The 18595-nt window shown below is 44.2% G+C and overlaps 1 protein-coding gene and 1 long non-coding RNA gene across 4 annotated transcripts in view; one reads left to right on the plus strand and one right to left on the minus strand.

Annotated features, from left to right (window-relative positions):
• The first annotated feature begins 3706 nt into the window (after positions 1–3706).
• On the plus strand, positions 3707–4997 carry LOC310660208. The gene is made up of 2 exons (XR_014503308.1): positions 3707–3773; positions 4809–4997. It is a non-coding gene; the product is annotated as an uncharacterized lncRNA (long non-coding RNA).
• Positions 4998–14064: 9067 nt separating this feature from the next.
• Positions 14065–18595, minus strand: part of LOC310659927 (hippocampus abundant transcript-like protein 1) — a 39451-nt gene continuing 34920 nt past the window's right edge. For 2 of the 3 annotated variants that reach the window (XM_083404097.1, XM_083404098.1), the window contains one exon: positions 14065–15588. In XM_083404097.1, coding sequence (XP_083260223.1) covers positions 15385–15588 — 204 coding nt within the window. In that variant the 3' untranslated portion in view covers positions 14065–15384. Of the gene's footprint in view, positions 15589–17059; positions 17409–18595 lie in introns of those variants that run through there. The other variant, XM_083404099.1, reaches the window with a different exon arrangement.

Genomic DNA, 18595 nt, shown 5'->3' on the forward strand with positions numbered 1-18595 from the left:
AGCGTGACAAAGCCGCATCTGGCAAGCCAGCGCAGCACACGGAAACGCTGTTTACCTTCCCGCCAGTAAGCGGTCCCTATTTATCTACTTGCACCCGGGGGTGCTTTCGAACTGCTAGGTTGGCAGGCGCTGGGACTGAGCAACGGGAGCGCACCCCGCCGCGGGGATTCGAACCGCTGACCTTTCGATCGGCAAGCCCTAGGCGCTGAGGCTTTTACCCACAGTGCCACCCGCGTCCCTTACCTTTTTTACCTATATCCTAAAGACACCGCAGGGATGCGGGTGGCACTGTGGTCTAAACCACAGAGCCTAGGGATTGCCAATCGGAAGGTTGGCGGTTCGAATCCCCGGGACGGGGTGAGCTCCCGTTGCTCGGTCCCAGCTCCTGCCAACCTAGCAGTTCGAAAGCATGTCAAAGTGCAAGTAGATAAATAGGTACCACTCCAGCAGGAAGGTAAATAGCATTTCCGTGTGCTGCTCTGGTTCGCCAGAGGTGGCTTAGTCCTGCTGGCCACATGACCCGGAAGCTGTACGCCAGCTCCCTCGGCCAGTAAAGTGAGATGGACGCCGCAACCCCAGAGTCCTTCACGACTGGACTTAACTGTCATGGGTCCTTTACCTTTTTAAGGACACCATAGGCTCCGCTTACCTTTCCTCCAAGGAAACCAGACTCTAGGTAAGCACTGAAACCCCGAGCGCTCAGAGATTGGGGTGCATGCAACCATATAAACAGAATGTAGGAATGGAGACATTGCCCTTCCACTATAAACTTTCTGCAGATCTTAAGTCACAAGCTCTCGGCTTTATTTTCTTCCTCTTTTCTGCTTTCTGCTTAGTAAGCAAAGTTTTTATTGTTTTTAAATTAACACAAGCCTTGGCACCAGCTTCGTCCGCCCTGCCTCTCTCCCTCAACTGGCCTCTTGAGCTCAATATCAAAGGCGAGGAAGAAATAAGTGATTTAGAAATGCCACATCGAAAGCCAACCCTTTTAATCTTTGCAATAAATATTCTGTCCAATATCAAGCCCTTCATAAACGTTCAAGGATTTAATGGACCTTTATCTCTTTGCCCCCACCCCCCCACCCCTGCCAGCCTTTTGTATGTCGGTAGAGAGTGGGTGTTCTTTATAGTTTCATAAAAGTTGGGAAATATATTTATTTTCAAATCAACACGGATGTAAATCTGGAGTGAGCTGGATTTTATTGGTGGAATTAAAATGGTTTCAAGTTTCCACTCATCTGACAAACTTTTTAGTCTGATATCTCAGCATCAAAATTGAAAAATAGGCAGAGATAGTATGTGGGCCCCTTCATACAAGAAGAAGAAGAAGAAGAGTTTGGATTTGATACCCCGCCTTTCACTCCCTTTAAGGAGTCTCAGAGCGGCTAACATTCTCCTTTCCCTTCCTCCCCCACAACAAACACTCTGTGAGGTGAGTGGGGCTGAGAGACTTCAGAGAAGTGTGATTGGCCCAAGGTCACCCAGCAGCTGCATGTGGAGGAGCGGAGACGCGAACCCGGTTCCCCAGATTACGAGACTACCGCTCTTAACCACTACACCATGCAGCCTTCTTATTGTACATTCACAATTATTTGGGCTTATGTTGCTCCTGTGGCAGTCACACATGAGCCAAATTTCAACACTGCATGGGGTTTTGAGGTAGTCACACTGCTTCATTTCCAGTTAGTGCAAATCCTTTTTATATGTTTGTGGGGAGCGGGGTATTTTATTCTGTACATGACAGATAGATGATTGACTGACTGATTGAGATATAGAGATAATATAAACAGAACATTTTTTCCCCTTTTCTGATCTTTTCTCCTCAAGTAATATTCCATTTTTAAAATGATTATTCCCCCCCCCCCCGCGTACAGAATTAGATCATTTGCAGCTTCTGAATGCGAAACTCAAAGAGCATGTCACTGAACTCTACAGATGTCATGCAAGTAAACACGGCACATCTCCGTAAGAAATTGGAACTGAGAGTTCATTATTCAAATGCAAATATACCAAAGTGCTATTTAATATTTCAAAGTCCCATTAAGAATGGAAAGGGCACCAACTGGAAGGCAGGAAGATATTTCAATTACTCTGATGGAACCAGGGACCATTGTGCCTCCTTATTTTAAAAATGCATACCCCACTTTTCAAACAAGTTTCAAAGCTGCACACTTAAAATACATATGTTTCGAGTATCAAAACGCAAAGTCAGCAAAACAGAAAACTCAGCTCAGCGGTCAAAAGCTTGTAAAAAAGAAGATTCGCCACTCCCTCCAAGCAGCCTCTTTCTCACAGTGACTAACCAGAAGGCAAAGGAAAGCCGACTCGCTGGAAATGATGAGCCAATATGCTTCTTGTCTTATTATTCTACACTAAAATCCTGAATATCTTGGGGGCGGGTTTTCCAATGGAGCCACAATCACGTTTCCAAAACAAATGAGAAGGTCTCCAAGGGTATGAGAAACAGCAAACAAATTCACAGGAATCCCCAAAACCAACTAAAATGGCAGAAAAACATATTTATAAGTTTTTTATTTTATTTTATTTATGATTTTCAGTTTTAATACATTTCAATAATTTTACAATCATTTTAACATTTCAAAACTCACCTTCCTTCCCCCCCTCTTTCTATGGTTCCTTAAATTTATTTTTAATACCTTCTGCATATCCAAATTAACTTAATTTGCTCATTTATTCATCTGCTTTAAATATATACTCTTCTAGAACTGCAGGTTATTACAATAATCCTGCCCATGTTCTTATCTGTTTACAGTTTATCTGTAAATATTCAATAAACCATTTCCATTCTTTTTTTTTAAAAAAAAAAAATTGTTAAAACGATATAATGAACTGCGTGTAGCTGAGTCCCCAGAGAGGCTCATCTGCCAAGTCTTGTCTGGAGTTTGAGTCCTTTCTAGTGTGCTTTTTGCCACCCACCCTGAGCATGCACCCCTGACAGGGCATCCCTGCAATAGGGTGAGCTCCCGTTGCTCTGTCCCAATTTCTGCCAACCTACCAGTTCAAAATCATACCAGTGCAAGTAGGTACTGCTGTGGTGGGAAGGTAAATGGCGTTTCCATGTGCTCTGGCTTACGTCACGATGTCCCATTGCACCAGAAGCAGTTTAGTCATGCTGGCCACATGAGCCGGGAAGCTGTCTGTGGACAAACGCTAGTTCCCTCAGCCTGAAAGCGAGATGAGCGCCACAACTCCATAGTCACCATTGATTGGACGGAACCATCCAGGGGTCCTTTACCCTTACCTTTACCCTTCATCTGCTTGCTGCAGTCTGAGATGAGCTCTCCAGATAGTGTTTTCACCAACATCTGCCAGTTTCTCTTAGGTCCATCATGAGACGTCCACCAGCTTCCAACCAAGGATACCAGCAGCCTTCAAGCAAGCAAACTTGCCTTATTATTGCTCCCTAGCATCCCACTGCCAGAGGATTGCCTCCTTCCATTCACCAGTTTGCCTCCTCCAAGTGGAAGAAACCTGGGCAGTGCTGAATGTCACATCCATTGCCAGGTGTGCCCTGCTGGAAATAGAAAAGGGCTTTTCCCTTGGCCTGCCTTTATATCCACTCAGTTGCCAAGTGCTTTTGTGACATCACAAGAAACCCACAGCCAATGGCAACAGCTGGGAGGGCATCATCTTCATTACTTTGAGCCTCACAATGGTGGATGGCCCTATCAGTGATTGTGTGCTTGTTTATTTGGCAAATAAATGGTTAGAAAGCAAGCAATGGGTTTCTCAAGTGTCTATGTGGGCTAAAGGTTAGTTTCGGGTCTGCATTAGTTAAACGACAGAGTGCACCTTCTCCACCACAAGCAAAAACAATAGGTGGTCCCTGAAACTGTAATTTGTTGCTTAAAAAGAAAAAGGTAAAGGACCCCTGACAGTTAAGTCCAGTCGCAGACGACTCTGGGGTTGCAGCGCTCATCTAGCCTTACAGGCCGAGGGAGCTGGCGTTTGTCTGCAGACAGTTTTTCCAGGTCATGTGGTCAGCATGACTAAGCTGTGTCTGGTGCAACGGAACACTGAAACCAGAGCAGTGCACAGAAACTCCGTTTACCTTCCCGCCGGAGCGGTACCTATTTATCTACTTTTACTTTTTTGGGGTGCTTTCAAACCGCTGTGTTGGCAGCAGCTGGGACAGAGCAACGGGAGCTCACCCTGTTGCAGGGATTCGAACCGCTGACCTTCTGATCAGCAAGCCCAAGAGGCTCAGTGGTTTAGACCACATGCCACCCACGTCCAATAAGCAAGCACACAATCACTGATAGGTCCACCCGCGTCCTTATGACAGATCTAAAGTGGTGCAAAATGGTGATCTGTAATAGGTTTACACAGCTAAACAATTATGATAGCAAGAGAAATCCAACCTCAGGTGTTCTATCAACTCATTCCAAGAGGTTAAAAGATAATGTGACCTACACTCTCATTTCAAAACCCCATGGCTTATAGGCATTCCAGGGTTGATTTATCCCGAAGCTGTCCATGGACCTCAAAATAAAGAATTAAAGGCTTCCCCATTGCTCTAGTCTGTTGCCTGGTCCAAAGCTTGCAATCCCTGCTGTGACATCGGAGCAGCTGAATCAACAGCAGTCGGCTGCAATACTAGAATCCCTATTTGAAAATCTTAAATTGGAGATAGCCTTGTTAAGTGCAGCAGAAGCTGATAACTGCCTCATATGAGGACCAAAGGTCACTGCAACATCAAAGCGACTTAGCTAATGGCATTAAGAGACAGGGAAAGGAGGAGGTGGAAGCTGAGATAGCTGTACTTAATTGCCTTTATTTTGCCCTAGCCAAATCTGAAGGTTTCTGAATTTTTATGGCTTAGCTTGGTATGATGAAGACAGGCAGGCACAGAAGTATAATACGTATTTGGAGAAGCTAAGCCTTTTGAACCCAGGACAGAAGAAGAGACACCAAAAATGCTCTATGATTACTTTGCAAATGATTTTTTTTAAAAAAAAAATCTGTGCTGTTCTCCACTCGTAACCTTTCTATGTACTGTGACAAAATTCAACATTTTGAATTGATAGTGATAGATTAGATACATGGTGAAAAACAATTTGAATATATGGCAGAAAACAATAGGAATCCACTAAAAATGACTTTTAATGCGTAACGTTTTTAGAGAACTAAAAATGTGCAAACCACTTTATAGGCATCTATTTTATGTATTTATTTCAAGAATTTATAAACTACCCCCAATTCAAACACGTGATGAAAATTCAAAACAACACACACGTGCTGTAATCCTTCCAACAATTCTGTAAAATAAATCCGTATTATTATCTCTATGTTAGAGATGGGGAGGAGCTTGCCTAAGACCTAATGAGTTTGTGAAAGAGCAGAATTTGAACCCGGGTCTTCCCAATGCATTGCTCAGGCTGCCATGCTATACTGACTTACCTGAGAGTAAGGTAAGCCCCATTAAACTCAGTGGCACCTGCTTTCGAGTTGGGACATCCGGTTGTGCTGTCAATCATTTAGCCACTATGGTGCACCAACTTTCTGTCTTTCGAAACAGGTTCTGTTTTCCTTTTAGTTAAGCTAGCTGAGAATTCACCAGCGAAATACTAAAAGAAAAAACCTCACTCCCAGATGCACAGAAATCCAATATCTTTTCCCACCTTTTAAAATAAAAACACACACATATCCTTCATAAGTTATGATGTGATGCATCCATGGTAAAAGCTGTATAACAATGCCAGCTAGTGGCCAGTTGGATGCAAGACAGAGTCATTCAGAGGAAGCTGTTTCAAAAGCTTTTCCTGCAGTAGTAAGAAATACCGTATTTTTTGCTCTGTAAGACTCACTTTTCCCCTCCTAAAAAGTAAGGGGGGATGTGTGTGCGTCTTATGGAGCGAATGCAGGCTGCGCAGCTATCCCAGAAGCCAGAACAGCAAGAGGGATTGCTGCTTTAACTGCACAGCGATCCCTCTTGCTGTTCTGGCTTCTGAGGTTCAGAATATTTTTTTTCTTTTTTCCTCCTCCAAAAATTAGGTGCGTCTTGTGGTCTGGTGCGTCTTGTAGAGCGAAAAATACGGTAATCCCATTCTTAAACTCCAATGTAAAGCAGCCATTTCAGATGCACATGCTAATATTTAGATACATTTACTGCACTTGAGTTTAGTTTTTCATTTCAAGTACGCTAGTATATCGCAAACCATAAAAGTCACCTAACTGGCAGGAAGTAGGAAATTTTATTACCCTTGGATCAGCATTAGCCCCATTCTTCAACGGTAAATATAGTCTGCAATGTCAGGATTACTACTGCTAGTTATCCTGCAAGGGAGGGGGGATATTGTATGCCATCATAACCTCAGCAAAGGCATTACAATGGTACCTTGGCTCTCAAACGTCTTGGTTCTCAAACACCTTGGTTCTCAAACGCCAAAAACCCGGAAGTAAGTGTTCCGGTTTTCAAATGATTTCAAATGATTTTCGGAAGCCAAACGTCCAATACGGCTGTTGGCTATTGTTTCCAGGGCACCTGCACCAATCAGGATCTGCACCTTGGTTTTTGAACATTTCAGAAGTCAAAAAATAAAAAATATATATTTTTTTAAAAAACATTATAAATGTGTGGTATGCAAGCAGTCCGGGTGTGAACATTCTTCATGAATTCAGGACAAATTATGAAAGCAACTCTATTTACGCTGAGGTCTACCAGAATCTTACCTGATCAGATCTAGCATGTGGAGAGACTGACCTAAGAAGTAAAATTACAGAAGGAGAAGGACGGAACAGGTACATTCACCTAGCGTTCTGGCTTAGTTTTTATCAGCACAGTAATTTCTTCTTGTGCAACAGAATGTGCTCGCCCTCTCCTCCCCCTAAAGGTAAAGGTACCCCTGCCCGTACGGGCCAGTCTTGACAGACTCTAGGGTTGTGCACCCATCTCACTCAAGAGGCCGGGGGCCAGCACTGTCCGCAGACACTTCCGGGTCACGTGGCCAGTGTGACATCACTGCTCTGGCGAGCCAGCGCAGCACACGGAAACGCCGTTTACCTTCCCGCTAGTAAGCGGTCCCTATTTATCTACTTGCACCCGGGGGTGCTTTCGAACTGCTAGGTTGGCAGGCGCTGGGACCGAGCAACGGGAGCGCATCCCGCCGCGGAGATTCGAACCGCCGACCTGAGGATCAGCAAGTCCTAGGCACTGAGGCTTTTACCCACAGCGCCACCCGCGTCCCTCTCCTCCCCCTACATTTTGCTTAAATCTGTTCGGAGGATTTCCTCAACCCTCTAGAACAAATTTGTGGATGGCGCTGGCAGGTTTGGCGGGGAAAGGAGGCATGAAATTGCCTTGCACTTAGTGCTACTCCCTAACGGTAAAGGTAAAGGGACCCCTGACCATTAGGTCCAGTTGTGGCCGACTCTGGGGTTGCGGCGCTCATCTCGCTTTACTGGCCGAGGGAGCCAGCGTACAGCTTCCAGGACATGTGGCCAGCATGGCAAACCAGAGCAGCGCACAGAAACACCGTTTACCTTCCTGCCGGAGCGGTACCTATTTATCTACTTGCACTTTGACATGCTTTCAAACTGCTAGGTTGGCAGGAGCAGGGACCGAGCAACGGGAGCTCACCCCGTCATGGGGATTCAAACGGCTGACCTTCCTATCGGCAAGTCCTAGGCTCTGTGGTTTAACCCACTGCGCTACCCGCATCCCAGTGCTACTCCCTACACCAGCACAAAAAGTTTGCTGAATCATGCCCAGTAAGTTTCTACCTCAGAAAGTGGCTGAGGAAAAGTTCCTTCTAGCTGTGGGTGCCAAAATAAAATCAAAAGTAGACATACACATAAACTCTCTTATTGTTTACTCCCACCCTCAATATTACAGCGCAGTTGGTTCAATTAGCATTGTATATATTTGGCAGTATCCCAGCTGGAAAGAATTTGGCCCCAACAAGACTTACAGAGATCCTGATTTATTGATTTTTTAGCTTAAAAAGCCGGAAGCAATGTGATTAGGATTTCGGACCGGCATGCAAGGCTTAAGTTTAGTTCCTTTGAGCAGAATTACGCAAAGTTAATAAATGAATAATGTTTATGAGGCCCGTAAATCCATTTTTTCTTGACAGCATTTTCGGGTTTATTTGCCAGATTTCCGCCCTCCTCTGTGGAATACAGGAAAACATGAGGCCGTACATAACTGAAATATTCAGAAGGGCAATGCATGGTAGATCAATGGAGATTATGGCTAACACCAAACCCACAGCAGCTGTAAAGGGAGACCTGGATAAATTCAAACAAATACAGAACACAGTTAAGCAGGACTCGGTGGAAAATAGCACAAGCTATTGTTACCCTTATTGATCATCAACTAGGACCCTAGCTGATAACATCCTTTACTTCTGTCAAGCGCCAATCACAATACTCTCAGCTTTAGCTGCCAGAATGGTTTGGTCCACATCCATATATAAAGGCATGTTTTTGCAGGCACAAGAGTCATGGCCGTATCTTGTATCAATGGAAACAATGCACCATGCGACCCATCAACAGACAGGTCTCAAATGAGACATCTTCTGAAGTCTGATGTGCATTTTGAAGCCCCAGATTTCAGCTCAGATTGTGAGCTACCCTCTCATCTTACGTTTCTCACATAAACAACAGGAATTCTTGCGGCATATGCAAAACCTGGCTCTCGGCCGAAAGATTACAGCAGAAATAATTAAGGGCCTTTAGATCCAAGCAATTAGACAAAGCACAACAGAGAACACATTCCGGCCTTTGGTTATATATGGCTACCCATTCGTCATCGTTTAAGAGCAGGCATTGTGAGTGCAAGCCAAGATAGCGCAACACAAAATTAATCTTCATGAAATTCAAGCAGGAAAAGGGATGTGTATATGAATAAGGAGGAGGAGGCTAGCTAGAAAAATAAGAATTCAACGATGTAGGTCAAGCTATCAGCGCATCATGAATCGCAATCAACACACATTTGAAGCTTAACTGTCTCTTTGTAATTTTCCCTTCCCGCTCCTTACACCTACTTTCCTTGTATGGGGCTTTTTCATAACAAAACAGTCTTGGGGGAATTGGCCTGCAGTGTTGAAACATAAGCCATTGTTATGCAGATAAACAGATACGCTGCCTTAAGTGTGTGCCTTTCTTCAAAGAAATAAGGAAGCCTCAGATGCTAATGCTCACAGCTCATGTTTTAACTTAATACTTGAAGGTCAGCGCCTGAGGCAAAGTCAGACTTAACAACATGTTAGGTATTGTAGATTGATGTACGACTTCACTTCGGATTTTCTCCTATGACTATTTCTCCGTAATAACAGAAATGTTACAATCCTTTACAGAGACACTGACAACCTAACACACCCCTGAGATTTTGCTGTGAGCATTTCAACGAAGAGAATGCAACAGTCTGGATTTTCGGATATTTTAACCCCTAAAGCAAGCTTCCTGCAAAGCTGCACCTAGTATAGGAGCCGGTTCTGACATTCATTAAGCCTGTAGTCTTCTTCAAACCCCAATCACTTGAGCCTTGGGCAGCACAAAAGTTTGAAAAATAAAAGGGCCCTGCAACCGTGTACGCTTGTTTTTGACTTCGTATCTCCACCCGGAATGTAACTGCAGGGCACTGCTTCACATTTTAACATGCCTTTCTTGGAAATATTAGCTGGTTTTGATAAGTCACAGAGGAAATACTTCTAGCAACAGGAAACCACCACTGACGTACCTAGGCATCCATTTATTGAATTGCTAAATGCTAAGCATGCAGCTGTTTACTGAAATCTTCACACACACCAGGTAACAACCCTAATTAAAATTGCTCAGAAACACTTGATAGGCACTTAGTCTATCAAAGTAGGGAAACTAAAAGGGAAGTCATTTTAGGAGCATCCCTTTATCAACACATCATCTGTCAGGTTAAAACAAAATTAACCAGTTTTGCTTTCTTGAGAGAAAATTTATCCATCAAAGCAGAAGGAACATGGTGCGTCATGTGAACGGTTTATGAGAAAAATATGTGAGATCGGATCCTAATTTATCTTCAGAAAGTTCAAAGAATGAAAGATTATTGTTTCCTGCTTCCAGCAGACAACTCATATCCCCAAATACTTCTCTGGAGTGTTGGGAGTGGGGCTCCTGCTAATGTAGGATGGGGGACAAGGGAAGAGGGAAATTCTCCCAAATCAAGCTCCACTGAAAAATGAGCAGAGCCCCGTCATCCCCCATGCTTTTTAATATCTATATGCTGCTGCTGGGATAGATGCTCAGGGGGTTTGGGCTGGGTGTTCATCAGTATGTGGATGACACCCAGCTCTCTCTCTCTTTTAAATCGGAGCCAGTGAAGGCGGTGAAGGTCCTGTGTGAGTGTCTGGAGGCGGTTGGAGGATGGATGGCGGCTAACACATGGAGGTTGAATCCTGACAAGACAGAAGGACTGTTCTTGGGGTACAGGAGTCAAGCGGGTGTGGGGGACTCCCTGGTCCTGAATGGGGTTAACTGTGCCCCTGAAGGACCAGGTGCGCAGCCTGGGAGTCATTCTGGACTCACAGCTGTCCATGGAGGTGCAGGTCAATTCTGTGTCCAGGGTAGCTATCTACCAGCTCCACCTGCCCACAGGCTGTCTTGCCAGAGTGGTGCATGCTCTAGTTTTCTCCCGCTTGGACTACTGCAATGCGCTCTACGTGGGGCTACCTTTGAAGGAAATTACAACTAAACCAGAATGCAGGTGCTACATTTCCGAGCACAGTTCAAAATGTTGGTGCTGACCTTTAAATCCATAAACAACCTTGGCCCAAGATACCTGAAGGAGCATCTCCACCCCCATCATTCAGCCCGGACACTGAGGTCCAGCTCTGAGGGCCTTCTGGCAGTTCCCTCCCTGAGAAAAATGAAGTTACAGGGAAGCAGGCAGAGGGTCTTCTCGGTAGTGGCGCCTGCCGTGTGGAACGCCCTCCCACCAGATGTCAAAGAGATAAACAACTACCAGACTTAGAAGACATCTGAAGGCAGCCCTGTTTAGGGAAGTCTTTGATGTTTGATGTTTTATTGTGTTTTTAATATTCTGTTGGGAGCCACCCAGAGTGGCTGGGGAAACCCCAGTAATAAATATATTACTACTACTACTATTATATACCCAAACCAAAATCAAATCAATGTATGATGTTAAAAACACTGTTTGGCATTAACTTAACAGCAGTAGAATTGTAAACATTTGAAAATAAGCCTTTAATGCAGATATTGATAGTTGTTGTCAGTTTGGTGTCAATATCTTATTTGTCTATTCTTTTTGAAAAATCAATAAACACATCATTAAGAAAAAGAAAGTAAAATTAATTCTACAGCTGTTTGAATGTTTAATCATAAGAGCAAAATGAATCCATAGGAAAATGAATTCAACTAAATCTAAATAAAGGTAAAACGGTAAAGGAGCCCTGGACGGTTAAGTCCAGTCAAAGGGGACTATGGGGTTGCGGCACTCATCTCGCTTTCAGGCCGAGGGAGCTGGTGTTTGTTCACAGGCAGCTTTCCGGGTCATGTGGACAGCATGATTAAACTGCTTCTGGCACAAGGAAACACCATGACAGAAACCAGAGCGCACAGAAACACAGTTTACCTTCCCGCTGCAGTGGTACCTATTTATCTACTTGTATTGGCGTGCTTTCGAACTGCTAGGTTGGCAGGAGCTGGGACAGAGCAATGGGAGCTCACCCCGTCGCGGGGATTCGAACCGCCAACCTTCCAATCAGCAAGCCCAAGAGGCTCAGTGGTTTAGACCACAGTGCCACCCACGTCCCATTTACCTCTATATTAGTTCCCTACTGAAGCACTTAGCAATCTTCATTCTTCTCAGCATAAAGCATCTCCTGTTTTTGGAGTGTGGCTCCAGGATAGCCTTCCAGCTTCTTTCTCCAGGTTTCAATTCTCTTCCTTTAGCAAACCCATTACAAGCTTTTGTTTTTGCTTGGCACAGGAAGCTGGGATGTGCTCTGCAGCAGATCAAGATGATGAGCTAGTTTTTTGAGAAAAATCTCTTTCACTCATCTCTAAATACCTTGGCACCAGGTGAAGGTTTTTGTTTTTCAAGGCTTTTAAACTCTTAGTTGCCTGTAGAATTGTTGTAACTGTTGTTTTTATTCTATTCGTTGTTGTATTTACTTTTTATGCAGTTTGATTTTTGGAAATTTATTTTGAACTGAAAAGCTGGATATAAGCTCAGAGTAAAGCAAAGCCACTATGACAATCATACAGCTTCTTTGGATTAGTCATACTGGTACAGATAAAGGACCCCTGGCCAGTGAAATCCAGGACGGGACTATGGGGTTGCGGTGCTCATCTCGATTTCAGGCCGAGGGAGCCAGTGTTTGTCCACAGACAGCTTTCCGGGTCATGTGGGCAGCATGACTAAACTGCTTCTGGCACAACAGAACACTGTGACAAGTGCCAGAGCGCATGGAAACACAGTTTACCTTCCCGACTCAGCAGTACCTATTTATCTACTCATACTGGTGTGCTTTCAAACTGGTAAGTTGGCTGGAGCTGGGACCGAGCAACGGGAGCTCACCCCGTCGCAGGGATTCAAACCGCCGACCTTCTGATCAGCAAAACCAAGAGGCTCAGTGGTTCAGACCACAGCGCCACCCTCATCTCTAATCATGCTGGTAATTGTTTTATTGACTGCTCTCACTCCAGCCTCAAATCACTTTACTATACCTTATATAGAGCAGGCACATCTCCAAAAGGCACTGTTACTCAGCTGCAAAGCTTAGAGCAAGTTTTCACCTTGCAAAGACTCTCCTCCCTGGAAGGGAGGGGAGTGGTTGTGGGCAGGAGCCCGAGCACCGCCCCCTGCTTTCCCTGTTACCTGGCTGGCGCCCCGCCCACTGTCCGGCACCCAATCGGGAGCCGGCAGGGGGCGTGCCTAGGTAACTTTAAGTTACCACGCCAGCCCTCTCCCCGGCCTCATTTCCTCTTCGCCCGCCAACTGTAGGCTGTCTTGTGTGCACTGTACGAGGGAAACACAGTATCTGGGTCTAAGGCAGGGGTTGGCAAGGTTTACCGGCCATGGGCTGGATCACTCCCATGATTATCCGTGGGCTGGATTGGTACAGCGTGACACTGGAAATTGCTTTTGTGCACGTCCGCGGTGCCAGAAATCGCTTTTGTGGATGTCCAGATGCCGAAAATGGCGCCTGTGCAGAAGCGATTTCCTGTATCTGCACATGCAGACGCGATTTATGGCGCTGGTTGGCAAGTCCCCGCACTGCGCTGGTTTAGCACAGCGTGCGGGGGACTCGCCGAACTGGTGGCTTGGTTCGTGGGCCGCTAAAATGGTCTTCGTGGGCTGCATCTGGCCCATGGGCCGCACGTTGCCAACCCCTGGTCTAAGGTATCAACAGTGAAAATAATAGACACAGGCCTTTCTGGCTTCATACATATTGAGAATTGCCAACTGTGATTTGAGCTGTAGACACGGAGAATCATCAGCGCTGGGAGGAATATCACCAAATGAACTCTGAGCTAGTTTAGCCACAAGATAATCAAAGCGAGAGGAAGAATGCTTGTGAAATGCGGCAGGACGGTAACTTGTCTTCCCTACTTCTTCACTCTGCAATTAGGGCCAGGGAAACAGCGAGCCATTCCAGGCACTCGGGGGGTACTTCTTCTTAGACCTCACTTATGCTGAGAGACCTACACAATCTTGTTTTCGTCTTGGGAAAGCTCACTGACAGCTCTGAGATCCCCTGTTTACCTGATACTAGTTATTCTGAACAAAAGTGTGGAGGGAAGGGAACAATTGTTACTAGCAAAGCAGTTGTGACTGGCTCATCCTTACAGATGTATCGCTGCCATCATTTAGATTACTGGATGTGCAGCCAGGGTAGGGCTGTAGGGAGAAAAGAAGTTCAGAGTTAAGATGATAAATTGTTACTATTATTATTATTTATTACTTATACCACACCCATGTGGCTGGGTTTCCCCAGACTGACATGCAGTAACGCATTAGCCAAGAATGTGCTACAAATAATTCAAACTCAGCTTCAGTATTGGAAGAAAATATATGGAATAAAAATAAAACCACGCTTGTAGTAGGTATATAGCATAGGTTGCAAATTTATTATGCATTAGGAAGCTTTTTAACTTAAAAACCAAACTGCATAGTACAAAAGGTTTGTTATCTTTGCTTAAGGCGGAACAAGTTTCAAAATATATATATATATATTTATTTTGTTCAGTCATTACACAATCCTTTATAAAAGCTGTATATCCATCACCATCATTACATTTATAAATACAAGATTTACACAGTACCTTATCTGGAAAAAGTAAAACTTCTTACAAATATCTACATATATTCAATACATATAAAACATTCTTAAGAGTACTTGGTTAGTTTTTGTGTGTGTAATGGTCCATTTCCACTGCCGCAAAATACATAGAAATCTGTGCAATTTAATAAAATGTCTCTAAAAATTATAACATGATACTCTGTAGAAACTAAACCATCTTTAGGGCCTCTTTGGGAGAGGCATTTCATAATTATAACCCATGAAATTCTTCCGAAGTTTGATATGAAGGCTAAATAAGAGTTGGTAACAAATGCACACTAAGTAGCAGTTAAGGCAGGAGTGAAATTAACAGGAGAGGGAGTGCTTCATATGGCAGATAAAAAGTGATAGATGATGCAATAAATACACACAAGTAGATGTGAATTGCCTCAGCATCCAGTTAATTAGCCTCTATGTCAAAACTGGCTACATTGGTAGTGCTACCTAGTTCAGTGATTATTACTAACCATCAATGAAAGTACATGTGCCCTTTTAAGGTTTCCAAAGGAGCTCCTGACATACGGGTTAAGAGTCCTTGGGAATGAGGGTTGAAGACTTCCAAAAAAACCAAATCTATATTCAACGGCTGAAATTCTCTTAACACTTCTAACACAATATTCAATTTACCAGGAAGCCTATTAATTAGAAATGTAGGAACATAATGGCGAAGGGTTTTTGTTATCTTTATCCGTCAGTAGAAGTAACTTCTCTCTAATTGGCGGGGGCTGTGGTCTGCTCACAGTGAATCTGTGTACTCAGTAAGTTCCACTTTGTTTGAAGGTTTTCCAAGATACTGTGTGTATTCCATATTCCGTCCGGTGCGGGGCTTGATAGCATTTCCAAATCAGATACAGAAAAATAACTGCGTTGAATTCTTATTTTTTTAGAAAAAGAAAAGAAAAGTGGTCAAATCCATCCCGACGGGACATCCATGGACACCAACATAGCAAACCTTAGGTGAGTGAAATGTGCAAAGCTTCTGAGAAATCAAAAGCTCACTCCAGTCCTGCTCTGGATTCAGAGCTCAGTGCGTGGGTTTTGCTTGCTTGCAGACTACATGAACGTTAGGAAAATCTAGCTCTCACACGCTGCTGTCCTGCAGCAATGGCTCAATGTCCTCGTCGCTGCCTCGGTCGGGGTTGGTGCTCTGTATGCTGCTGATGCTGTTGGTGTGCTTTCTGGTACTGCTGGCCTTACTGTGCTCGGGGATGAATAAGGCAACCAGAAAAGCGAGGAGGACTGCACATGCTCCAAACAGGAATGGAGGGCCAGGAATAATTGAACTCTGCAGAGAGAAAGAAAGGAGCCACAATGAACAGGCTTATGGGGAATAACTCAGGCTGTGCAAAGCTGGGTCCAAGCATTCCTATTTGCCTACAGATATCAGTTTTTAGTCAGACTGCTGAACTGTTTTACCAATGAAGCTGAAGAAGAAAACCAGAGTAATGTAGGGCTCATAGCTGCAGACGATGCGGAGGAAAGCCAACCTCAAGGACACAAGGATGCTCGGGTTGGGTAAGGAATAAAACTTGGGTGACACCTGTTTGTAAGGAAGACCATTCCTACTATTGCGGAATTGGAGGCAAAAATGATGGATTACGCAATGGATGGAGTTAGTCAAACTGACCAGCAGGATTCGGGATCAGGACGACCAGAAATTCCAGGATAATTGGAGTAAATTTATTGTATACTTAAAGGATAACCGTAAAAACTTAAAAGACATTAGCAGGATTGAAGTTCCTACAATGTAGATAAGATGTAAAAAGTTAAAATACGCGATTGGATTTGATAAGGGAGGTGAAGGGAAGGAGGGAATTCGCAAGCTCGGCAGAGCAAAAAGGTTTATATGTTGAATAACGTATTGTAAGAATGACTGTGTAAAGAAAATAATAAAAAATTATTGAGGGGGGAAAAGGAGAGTGCTAAATAAATATATTGGAATATATACTGGAATGTATACAGTGGTACCTCGGGTTACATACGCGACAGGTTACACACTCCGCTAACCCAGAAATAGTGCTTCAGGTTAAGAACTTTGCTTCAGGATAAGAACAGAAATAGGGCTCCGGCGGTGCAGCGGCAGCAGGAGGCCCCATTCGCTAAAGTGGTGCTTCAGCTTAAGAACAGTTTCAGGTTAAGAATGGACCTCCGGAACGAATTAAGTACTTAGCCCGAGGTACCACTGTACAGTGGTGCCCCGCAAGACGAATGCCTCGCAATACGGAAAACCCGCTAGACGAAAGGGTTTTCCGTTTTGGAGGTGCTTTGCAGGACAAATTTGCTATGGGCTTGCTTCGCAAGACGAAAATGCCTTGCAATTCCTGAGGTTTTTTTCCCCTCCCCCCCTTTTTCCCAAGCCCCTAAGCCGCTTAACAGCTGATCTAAGCCGCTTATCAGCTGATCTAAGCCGCTAATAGCCTTTTAGCAGCTAATCCGCTAACCCCTTAAGCCTTTAATAGCCGCTAATAGCCTTTTAGCAGCTAATCCGCTAATCCCTTAAGCCTTTAATAGCCGCTAATAGCCGCTAAACCACTAATAGCGCTAATCCGCTAATGGGCTTGCTTCGCAAGACGAAAAAAACCGCAAGACGAAGAGACTCGCGAAACGGATTCTTTTCGTCTTGCGAGGTACCACTGTATTGGAATATATATTGGCAAAAAAAAGGGGGGGGGAGTAAAGCTAGGAGACCAGAGATTTCGGCTGGCCTCGGCATCTACTCAAATATTTGTGGCTTCCACCGCCCCGCATCCTCCCTGACTCAGAAGAGGGCTGAGATCTCTTGTCTGATGTCATGTACAGTGGAGGCAGCACTTGGAAGTGGGGTTTCAAATACCATCCAAGTTAATCAGAAAACAACCCACGTTTGTGTCTCACCTTGGCTTGCAGGAGGCTGAGAAGAGCCTGCTCAAGGATGCAGCTGAAACATGCAAGATTGCCTGTCCAGAACCTGCAAGGGAGAAGCTGGTCCACAATTGAGAGTGGCTGTCTGAACCACGGGATTAAACTCGAGCATGCCAGCCTACCCAGCTGCTCAACTTGATCGGACTTACTTTTGAGTAGACATGCCCAGTGCTGCAGTGTAAAAGGATTACACCCGTATCAGCCCTGATGAAGAATATGAAACTCAGGCACTTGTAAAATGTTTCACTCGAGAGCCTTTGTCACAGGCTTCAGCAGCGCATACAGCACAAAATGCAAATTATCTTAAATACAGGACTATCAACAGAGGTGCTGAATCGGCCATAACCTTATGGAAATTCTGACAACCCTGTTACAAAGCACCCCAAGCACACGAGCAAAGAGTAAACTACATAAATATAGATTAACTGTGGTGATGAGGTTGGGTGGGCGGGTACAATGAAACACAGTCGACAAACACAAATGGCAAAGTAAGTGTTCAGTCTCGATATTATATTTCTCAAAAGCTTTCAGCCTTAGTTCTTAAGGGATATGGGCATTATCTAAAGAACCATTTTTTTTATGGAACTGAATGCAATCTCAGAAGAGGCAGTTTTGGAATACAGTGGTACCTCGAGTTACAAACGCCTCAGGTTACAAATGCTTCAGGTTACGAACTCTGATAATCTGGAAGAGTTACCTCGAGTTGAGAACTTTGCCCCAGGATGAGAACAGAAATTGTGTGCCGGCGGCGCAGTGGCAGCAGCAAGAGACCTTATTAGCAAAAGCACACCTCTAGTTAAGAACAGTTTCAGGTTAAGAACAGACCTCCGGAACGAATTAAGTTCATAACTAGAGGTACCACTGTACTGTGAAAGCGTTCCATGTACATACTTACTTCGCCAAAACTTTATTAGGCATTACAAATGGGCCATCATAAAACATCCATATATAAAATTTAAATATATATACAAAAACAGTCATGTAAAAAAAAGGAATAGTGAGGATTTTCATTGGAGTTTCTTCCCGCTAAATAGTGCCATTCACCACTCTAAGAGATACTATTGACAAAAACTCAGCCACCGTTGCTGTTAATTCCATGTACATAAGGAAGTTCCAATGTCGCAACAGGCATTTTTTTCAAAAAGCAAGGCAACCTTCACAATAATTTCAGGAGTGACTAGACAAAATAGAGCAACGCCAGAGCAAATTTTTTGCAGGGTGGAGGGAGACGTTCCACCACATGAACAGATGTTGTTCTGTGCATGCAATGGTTTCACTGTGTACAATTCATGGGGAATAATCATTTAACTGGTTCCAGCAGTTTGTTCTTCAAGGAGGTGTTGTGTATTTTAAGCAGAGGGTCTCATTTACAGTTGTAAAAACCAAGCATT

The sequence above is a fragment of the Podarcis tiliguerta genome (genome assembly GCF_965153285.1).
Source record: "Podarcis tiliguerta genome assembly, chromosome: 11".
Lineage (NCBI taxonomy): Eukaryota > Metazoa > Chordata > Lepidosauria > Squamata > Lacertidae > Podarcis > Podarcis tiliguerta.